The 10786-nt window shown below is 37.9% G+C and overlaps 1 protein-coding gene across 1 annotated transcript in view; it reads right to left on the reverse strand.

The window, feature by feature from the left end:
- Positions 1 to 10786, reverse strand: part of LOC112460735 (venom dipeptidyl peptidase 4-like) — a gene marked incomplete at its 5' end in the record, with an annotated part of 120594 nt that overhangs the window by 78963 nt on the left and 30845 nt on the right. Inside the window, one exon of the mRNA XM_025025553.1 lies at positions 1291 to 1343. Within this exon, the coding sequence (XP_024881321.1) occupies positions 1291 to 1343 (53 nt within the window). The remainder of the gene's footprint in view (positions 1 to 1290; positions 1344 to 10786) is intronic.

Here is a 10786-nt window from a genome sequence, read left to right on the forward strand (position 1 = left end):
CTCTCTCTCTCTCTCTCTCTCTCTCTCTCTCTCTCGGCTGTAAGACGGATTTCAGCAGCCTCCTAGTTCCGCGTGGATGAACCTTTAAGGCACATTGGCTCCTTTGCAGGAGTGCGAACGACAGGGATTCGCGACAAGGACAACGCTATTCTCGCCGCGGATCTCGATAAAGTCTTTGTGGTTTCGCGCGCGATCATGAGAAATTGGTCTTCGAAATTTTGAGAGTTTCACCAGACGACCTAGTTTCTTGAATGATTTAAACTCTGGAAAAAGTTCGACTAATATATTAAAGAATCGTCCCATTCTGTATAAAGGTATGATCGCGCGTAAATTTATCTTCAATTATTGCGCTAAATTATAATTCTTAATTACCAAGGCAAACCAATTTTGAATCCATTAAAAGAACAATTTCAGGACATTTGTGTATTTACTTCATAAATATAAATAGCAGATAGACAATAATAATAATAATAATATTTACATTAATGTCAATATTATATGGAGCTAACGAGTAAGCAAATATGTATATGTATAAACAGTTGAATATGGACAAGCAAAACGCACAAATAAATTTAACAAGAGAGATTATAAACAGATTGTTGATATTAATTTCCATACGGCTCTAATTGATATTTGAATAAAAGTTAATTACAATGACATACTTCGATTCATCAAAATGTACTTATTAAGATATTTATTTCGGAACAATCGAGGGAGCGTTCTTAATACGAGCATAAGAGAATACTGTTAGGAATTAAAGAAAATGGGGAAATTCTTAAAAAGGTAGGGCACAATTTGTCCTGCTTCTTTGCAAGGCCAGCAAACGTCTTGATACCGCGAAAAATGCAAGCGTGCAAATAAGTTCACGCCTCGCGGAAAACAGCTTTAAATTCTTTTCGCCACCGGGGGGGAGACGAGAGGAAAAGAGAGAGCGAGATCTCGTTGACGGTCGAGGATGCCGGCGGGCCTCGGTAATCGTGATATAACCGCTCCTAAATGCTGAGTTAATGATCAAATCCGCGAGGGAAAGTTCTCAGACGCAGAACCGTGGGTCGGGAGGAGGGGGGCAAAGCAAGGTGGTGACGGTAAGACGGCGCGGGATTAAATTCGTGCGCAGTTTGTAATTTGCACGTGCGCCGCGGTGCGGCTTTTCCCCGCGACTCTCCTTTCTCCTTTCTCACTGGGGGAGAGGGGGAGGAGATTAAAATGCAAATCCGAACTTGAAATCGCTGGAATAAATTTGAGATATGATTGTCGCAAACGCCGTCGTGACACGGCTCGTTTACTTACAGAGTCTCTAGGTTCACGATCCTGTAATGGGCCAGGTACGTATGACGATACAGCTGAAACAGAAACAAGAGCGATATTTCATTCAGTTTGCTGAAATCAATGGGTTAGAATTAATAAAAGGGTGAGCTTATGAAGTTATTTCGCGCGAAATTCAATTTTTTTCAAATGTCGCGAGGCAAATGTTATGTGCTCACTTTTTGTTAATTTCTAAGACATATTCTCTAACTAAGATGCATTAACTCTAGTTTACCACATTCCGGTTCAGTAGACGTTTTTCGCTTTTCTAATTTTCACATAATAACATAATTTTCTAGTTTCCTTATAATACGTTGAGTTTAAACTCAAATCATATTCTTGACCTGATATTATCATAAATATCTTATTCAAACTGTATTATTTCCAATTTTTACATTAAAAACTTAAAAATATTAATTAGAATAAAAATAATAATGCAACAAAATCAAACGGTTTTACGGACCGAAGTGTGACGAATTAAGGACTCGGAAGAAATAAGTGTGGCTATAACTAGGCTTAATTACTATTTGTCATCTTTCTTTTCCATTTTTTGCTATATTTTTTTTAAGAGAATTATGACTATTTTCTTTCGTATCCCTCGTAAAGGATTTCCGATAGATTTCGCCCATTCTTTTTTAAAACGGGCAAGTTTTCGGCCCTTTAAATTTATTCTTTCCGCTACGATGATTGATTTTGGGGACACGCCGTATGTTTCCGATAAACCGATAGCGGGGAAATCGATCAAACGTTTGCGCGAGGGCAATGACATTCAAGTGATGGAAATTCCTGCTTCTGAATCCGCGGCGTTAAAAATATCCGCTTTCGTGGCAAGGCATTTGAGTGTGGCCGAGAATACGGGTGACATAAAATACGATAACATGCCACTGCACCCCCCGTATTCTATTTCGTTACCGCATTTTGCTTCGGGTTTCTCCGACGGGTCTTTCTAGGGTCGTAGCGGCTATAAAAACCTCCCGCTCGTGTTACTCGCGTCATTCACGTGGCACAGATAGAGCGGCAAAAATATAATAAAGTCAGCGCTGATAAAAATACGTATCCCGGGCTCCGCTTGTACTTTTCGCGCACGCATATATGAGATTAGCATATAGCATAAATGTGATAAGCGCCGCACGTCGTGTAATACGGTTAACATACGGCAAAATTAACGCACTGACTGAATATAACATAATTAAGATAAATCATTAATCTCTTTAGATAATTAAAATATTGTTGCGTACGTGTTATATATAACAGAAATAAAAACGCAATTCATCAGATTAATTATATATACAATGCATGCATATTTTAAATTCTAGATTAATTTGTGTAGCTTCATATGAGCATCCTCTTTTAATTATCAAAATTTTACTTATTTTATTATTTATTTTGTACAGAGAGAATATTACATTACACAATTATGTGTAAATCATCGCGTTACTTCACGGTCAAATTAAAATCGTTATTAGTAGCAAGAGATGAATACATTTTAAATCTATAAAAAATTTCTAGAAAATTTTATTTTAAACATTTTATATCTCGCGCATCTATAATCCGTTAATATGAATCTATTAGAGCAACTTAGAAACAATTTGTTTTTTTCTTCATTTTTTATCATTATTATAGCGTATTGAATTCAAATTCGATGAAAATATAGTAAAAGAGGGAAAAGTCCCGTAAATATTTCGCCGGCACACTTTTATCGAATATGATTCGATTAGGCGTGCGAGCTTATGAATTCCGAAGCTGTATATCGTATACACCCGCTCGAGATTGCCCGCGCCTCTTATACAAAGTCGTTTAACCCGATCGTATCTCACGTCCTTTGCAGTTTTCCACCCCGTGCATACCGTCTGCCACTAATAATAATCGTAGTAATAAAAGCAATGAACGGCTAACTGTGTGTCCGAAGTTTAAACAGCAAGCTGCATCAGTGAAACCAATATCAACGCGCGTGTGAATTCACCGGCGCGGTGCGGCCGCGAGGACTCTAAACCACGCTTAGAAGTTTAATAGTCAAACTTCGTGATCGCGCGGCGAATCGTGACTCGCGAGAATTCCCCGGAGAAAGAGCACGTCTTTTTACCTAGGATACTAATTTTATCAAGCTGCTGGTTTCTCTTCGAGCTGAATGCGTTCAAATGTCGATTATAAACGCAAAGAAATATAATCCTTACTGAACACAACAACTTAGATATCTTCGATCAAATTTATGTGACACGATTAAACGACCAAGATAAACCAGTTTTATAGGACAGTCTGCTAGTTATCTTGTAGAAAATGCGATTTTCCATCTACGTACTTTTTACGTATTTTTTACGAGCAATTTCCATATAATTAAGTTTATTTTATGTTTTATTCTAATCGCATTATGTGCCATTTCTTTTCCGACTTCTACTTATTTCGAAATACATCTATTCGGACATGACCGCGCGTTAAACAAGCGAGACAACCATCAGAGAACTAATATTATTATATGTATAGGTATACAACAACAATGTCGCTGCACACACCCACGATGATTAGAGAAACCGTCGATGTGTTAAGTCACACACCAGGCCGGCGAGTGTGTGCGCGCCCGCGGCTGGAAATGGTCCAGCGGCGCGGCGATATTCCCACGGGAACATTTCGGAACCCAGGGAGATCCGAGCGGGCGATAGGAAGCGAACGCGCCGCGTCGGCCGTCGAACGGACCGCGCGGCTATCGACAGTGCCCGGCGATACGGAAGGATTCATGGTGCTCGCCGCGCGCTATTTTGCCTCCATTAACTCTTTCGCGGCGCGCCTATAAATCATGGAGCCGTCTGATAAGGGTCGTGCAACGCTATTTTCACGTGTTGCGGCCGCGCGTCCGCTATCGGCCGCGGGGCTCGTTTCCATCGCATTATTCCCGCCTTCAACACTCCGCGCTGGAGTGCACCGCCCTTCGCCCCTCCGTCCCATTAACTCCCCTCGGAGGTTTCAATACTCCTAAGTATGAACGCGTTGTTTCTTCACGCGCGATATGGGTTACGCCGGCACGTAATTTCAGGCCCGCACGGTATTGAGTGTGGCTGACATTCCGAATCAACGATTTAGATTTTTTATGTGGGCTAATAAATGAAAAAGAATAATCATGATATCTCTTTCGCAAGCTATAGTCACACGACTTCCCAATTGTTTTGTTCCCAATTTGTAGTACTTTTCTTTATATTCCTGTTTAAATATATAACATAAACTAAACTTAATTGTATGGAAGTAAGTCGCAAAAAAGTCGACAATTTTACCAACACAATTCGCAATTAAATTAGTAGATTTGCATTACATGCATGCTTCGACAATTGGATAAAACTTGAATGATTCCGTAAGAGTTGAAAGGACTCGAAGAATAACGACAAATTGGGATTTGTCTAGGATATACTACCAACTTGTTGCTACATCGAAAAGATTACGATCAAGTAAAAGACCCATTCATTCTCTAAACTGTCCCTCGATAGCTCATCGAAGCGATGAATGATATATCACAGCGGAAAAGTCTACATAAGATAAAAAAAAAAAGATTCTTACATCCCTTATATAGAAATTATGTAATCTTACGTAATCCGAGCAATATTACAGCAAATTGCAAACTGGAATTTCAAAATTTCGTTCGGTAATGATTACAATCGTTAAGTCGTAAGACCTATCATATCAACGCAAGTATTGTATTATTATTGAAAAAATTTATTATATTATTCAAAAGCTCTTGTCGCGTATAATCCGAATTATATTCCGCCACATTGTAGACTGAATGCCGCTGCGTCAGTATTTTTTATAATACATCGTTTGTATGCCGCCAAATTAAGCTGCGCGATAGGAAGATGAAAAATGAATTTCGCGGTGAAAATCGTGTTAGAAATTAATTAATCAAAGTTCTCGCGTTATGAATCGAAAAATGACGAGCCACGCCCCGCCGCTATTGTTGATGTGATTGAAACGTAGGATGGTATGGACAGGTGGCTGATATTTTTTTTTCGTTTTCCGCAGCAAACTTTTCAGGGAAAATTTTCGTTCGTTATGCAACGCCGCGAACCGAACAAGCCGTCGGATACAATGATATTAAAATTTGTAAATATTATACGACAAGTACGCGAAGGACCTCACATACAATCTCTCGATATATTTTTCTTCCCCACTTCATACACATCACGTTATAAATATGCATTGTGAGGCGGAGTCGCGGAATAATAAAAATTTACAATTCCACCAGTTCATTGATTTTGCCTCGCAACATAGAAAATTATTAAAGTTAAATTTATGAGAGAGAGAGAGAGAGAGAGAGAGAACAGTGTATTAATTTTATTAATTATTAATCGACACGTTTTTCTTCAATCAAAATTACTATATAATCGGTTATCTGATTTCAGAGAAATAAATATTGTTTAACATCGGTTTTTCAATAAAACGCCAATGTTTCGTAAGTAATACAGTACAGCCGTTAGAGCGAACGAAAGTTCGAAACTATTTAGCCGAGTGGTTGAAAAGCTGAAGATATTCGCGCGCGCCACGCCGCCGTTCGACGGACAATTACTTCATTTTCAAGCGGTTGAGTTCGCTCGGCGCGTACCGTGTTATATAAAATTGAGAGCGCCGCTATTTCGCGGATGTATACGGCACCGCTGGGAATACGGGAGGCGGAAAGAGTTTGAAGCAGGATTTAATGTTTTCTTGCATGGGTTACAGGTTACAGGAGAGTTTTCCCGCTCGCGCGCGCAGGAGTAATTCCTAACGCGGAATTAATTTCTGCAGAGCGCCGCGGGACACGCCATTCCACTGAGAAGCGCGGCGCGGCGCAGCGCTCCGCTTCGATTCGCGCGGTTCAAGCATGGATAGGCAAGAATAGCTGCGAAAAGGGCATTGTTTGCGCGGACATGTGCAAACACGTACGAGTACGAGCGGACGATCGTAATCTCCGCAGAGAAGTTTATTTTGCACGCCGCTGACCAGACAGTTTTTCATGCCTCCACTTTTCATCTCTAGAAGGAAGGAAAAAGGGAAAGAAGAAAAAGGGATTTGCACTCGTGCGTAATTCTGACGAGAAATTCTAACGATTGATGCGATTTTTCGGCGCTTCTCGGACTCGTTCACGTTATACTTTTGATTTAATATTTTATTTGCCGAGAAGTAAAAACCTGCGAAGCAAACTGCTCGATTTTTTTAACTATACGTACTTTCTTTTAAAAGTTTTTCTTTAATTAGGTAACGTTATGTGTATTTAATTAATTAAGAACATCGATGCACCGTGTACCTCTTGATGCATTCAGGCTACGGTAATTTGACCTAAATATGTTATTGCCGGCAGCGCCGGTAACTATATTACGACAAACGGCAACGAACGGTTCGCTTGATGGTCCGAAGTTAACCAGCTTTGATCGTAATTTGTGTTAGAATGAGTGACCATCTGGAAACATCGAGTTTCCCACTGATAACGGCGAACGCGCGTGCTTTTCGCTGCGTTGCACCACATTTTACGTAACGGAATTACACTCGGTGGATAATTGCTTAAGCTATTTATCGCGATGAATAATTAGCAACGAATGGTTAACTTCTATGATGCTAAGGGCGATAAAATAATCAATTTATAAACTATGATAAAGCAAATAAATAAATAATAATTGATAACGCGAATAAATAAATTATAATAATATGAGCGTGATAAATTATTTGAGAAGAATTCCCCCGCCCTTCACTTTCCTAGTATTCCAAAATGCATGTGGCAATATTTGATAAATTATTTATTCGATGAATAAAAGAATGGATGCTGCGGTAACCAACGCTCGCAAAAAACGACGTCAATAGCGAATATAAAAACATCATGTAAAATTCTACGAACGCGTCCGAACGCGTCGCGCTTCAGTAATGCTTATTGCGATTGTTGTTGCTTTCGCGTAGGTTTTTCCCCACCCGCGCACTTAATTTCCCAGAGGCGAAGACCGCTAGCACATTCGGTTTTCGGTTAGCTGGCCGCGGTCCAATACGAGTGGGCAGACTATCGGCCATAGGTATCTTGAAACACAAAATCGCTAATGTCACTAAAAACTAAAAGCGTCTCCCCACCGCGCCGTAGCGGTCGATTAAACCGACAGATGCTAATTAGAAAACTTTTGTACGAAACGGCCGGGAGAAGGCCGTTGCATTCGGTTCCGTCAGTGGTTTTCGCCGCAATTAATTTTTGGGGCATAACTCACGCCGAGTTAATTTCCCAGAAGAATAAAAACGTATGTTAACTTCCTCGATTTTATATCGCTTAAAACGAACGGAAATAGAATGGCCGATCTTGCATGTGAGGCTCAAATTTTAATGGTACTCGGAATAACTTCTGACGTCATATGTAGTTTCGTCGGTCGTTTTTTAACGCGCAATTTCGTTTGAACGTGGACGTCTGGATTACTTCAGAATAAATATTACGCATGAAATGTTCTACCTCGGAATTTCTGCGGATTATTGTTAGGCGCATATTAACGTAGCTCGTAAATTAAACAAATCGTTAGTACTAAAAGATGCTTGAAATTCAAATTATTGTTCGTTTAAGTAAACATTTTTTTATTACAATAGCATTTTTCTTTCACGGTACAGATTTAACTTTATGTAGAAAAAAATTATTGAAGAGTAAAGTTAGCATCGTTAAATGATTAAGATGCGTCGGCTGGTATTATAGTTGAAAAGGCAAAAAAGATAATGCTAGTTACAAACTTGCTTCTATACTAGTTATAACTATACATAAACTTATACATCTTTTGACATTATTTTCCTCGCGGAAAATTACACTATTTTTCGACCATCAAATTTTGAAACTATACTCACTTATTTTTTGCCGGAGAGGGTAAGATCATTTTGATTTGATTGTTACTTAAAAACGAAGCCGATTCGATTTATACCTATACTTTATGTATCTTATTATTTATTAAAGATCAAAATAACATTAACTTGCACTGCCAACCACGTTGAACTCTTAAAATCCCTTTTACTTGTCATTTGTTAATTTATTATTTATTTTAAAACACTAGGTATAATACAACCTTATCAAAAAGAAGAGTCGCGCTTCAAGTGATCTATTACAATTACAAAAAAGAAATGATATCTCTTTAAATTACAGCGCCAATTACAGAGAGAACATATATATTGCCTCAAAAAATAATTGTTGCACTACTTTGAAAAATTTTTACATTGTGTCAATTAGAAAAGTATGTATGATAACAATTTTATATATAAGATTAAAAAATTTTATTTAAATTTAACAAGGGAATACAAGATATTTAAATACAAAGTTTACATGTGTATTTTTTAGTGGTCACAAGAATTACAGAGGTACACAGTACAAAATAAAAATATTTTATTAAAATACATAAATTTTTCTTGTAAAAAAACTTGGCGCTGCTAGACCTCGAAATTTTAAATAAATAAATAAATTTATCCTTTACTTAATGATAAGCCGCATTATCCGCCGTCCGCGTCGTCACCCGCACACCCATATCACTCACTCGCACATCTACGCTGATAATCATTTAATATTACTCCCATTGCATTATTTTCTGAATTATTTTTATTTATTGTTGTCCTTATTTATTTAAAATTTCGAGGTCTAGCAGCGCCAAGTTTTTTTACAAGAAAAATTTATGTATTTTAATAAAATATTTTTATTTTGTACTGTGTACCTCTGTAATTCTTTGTGACCACTAAAAAATACACATGTAAACTTTGTATTTAAATATCTTGTATTCCCTTGTTAAATTTAAATAAAATTTTTTAATCTTATATATAAAATTGTTATCATACATACTTTTCTAATTGACACAATGTAAAAATTTTTCAAAGTAGTGCAACAATTATTTTTTGAGGCAATATATATGTTCTCTCTGTAATTGGCGCTGTAATTTAAAGAGATATCATTTCTTTTTTGTAATTGTAATAGATCACTTGAAGCGCGACTCTTCTTTTTGATAAGGTAACATAATTTTGTGATGTGTATCACTTGGGTTATAATTTTTCGGAAATAAAGATACTACTGCTTAGATTTTTTCAAGATTTTTCGAGATATAAAGATTACGTCTACCACTTGTTACTTAGGTTTTTTCGATGTATAATACTACCACTTTCTTTTTTTTTTTTGAGATAACTACATATACACTACTATGCGTGTACTTGGCGCCTTTTTTTACCTTTTTTTTTAAAAAGGTAATTTTGTACGGATATCACGCCTTTTTGTAGTATTACGCATTTTATAAACAGTATGTACAGGGTAAAGCTATTTGGAGGTATAATACTACCACTTTGTTTTTTTCGAGGTAACAACATAACAGGGTAACAACATAATACATATACACTACTATGCGTGTACTTAGCGCCTCCTTTTACCTTTTTTTTTTAAAATGTGTATACACATAATAAAAATGCGGAATTATTTTTGTCAGACATAATTTTAATTCATCCAATTTTTATTATGTCAAGACATAATTTTAATTCATCCAATTTTTATTATGTCTAGACATAATTTTAATTCAGCGAATTTTTATTATGTCATGACATAATTTTAATTCTGCCGCTAGGGAATTTTTAAGTCGATTCTTATGAATCAAGCTTGAATTCGATGACGGGTTCCAGATAGTGCGCTCTATAGTTTTCGGTGTCCAGGTGTAATAATACGTTGAATTCGATGTCTAGGTGTCCCACGTTGCCGATGACGAAGTCCACATAGTGCGCTCCGTAGTTTTCAGTGTCTACGTGTATTAATACCTCGAATTCGATATCTACGTGTCCTACATTCAGATTTAAAGTTATTAATACACCTAGACACCAAAAACTACGAAGCGCACTATGTGGACCTCGTCATCGGCAACCTGGGACACGTAGACATCAAATTCGAGGTATTATTACATCTAGACACCGAAAACTACGGAGCGCGCTATCTGGACCTCGTCATCAGCAACCTGGGACACCTAAACATCAATTTCAAGATATTAATACACGTAGACACCGACAACTATGGAGCGCACTATGTGGACCTCGTCATCGGCAACCTGGGACACCTAGACATCGAATTTAAGATATTAATACACGTAGACACCGAAAACTACGGAGCTCACTATATGGACCTCGTCATCGGCAACCTGGGACACCTAGACATCGAATTCAACGTACGATTACACCTGGACACCGAAAACTATGAAGCGCACTATCTGGATCCCGTCATCGGCAACCTGGGACACGTGGACATCGAATTCAAGGTATTAATACACGTAGACACCGAAAACTACGAAGCGCACTATGTGGACCTCGTCATCGGCAACCTGGAACACCTAGACATCGAATTCAACGTACAATTACACCTGGACACCGAAAACTATGAAGCGCACTATCTGGATCTTATCATCGGCAACCTGGAACACGTGGACATCGAATTCAAGGTATTAATACACGTAGACATCGAAAACTACGGAGCGCACTATGTGGACCTCGTCATCGGCAA

This window comes from Temnothorax curvispinosus, unplaced genomic scaffold (assembly GCF_003070985.1).
Source record: "Temnothorax curvispinosus isolate PA1 unplaced genomic scaffold, ASM307098v1 QBEX01010774.1, whole genome shotgun sequence".
Lineage (NCBI taxonomy): Eukaryota > Metazoa > Arthropoda > Insecta > Hymenoptera > Formicidae > Temnothorax > Temnothorax curvispinosus.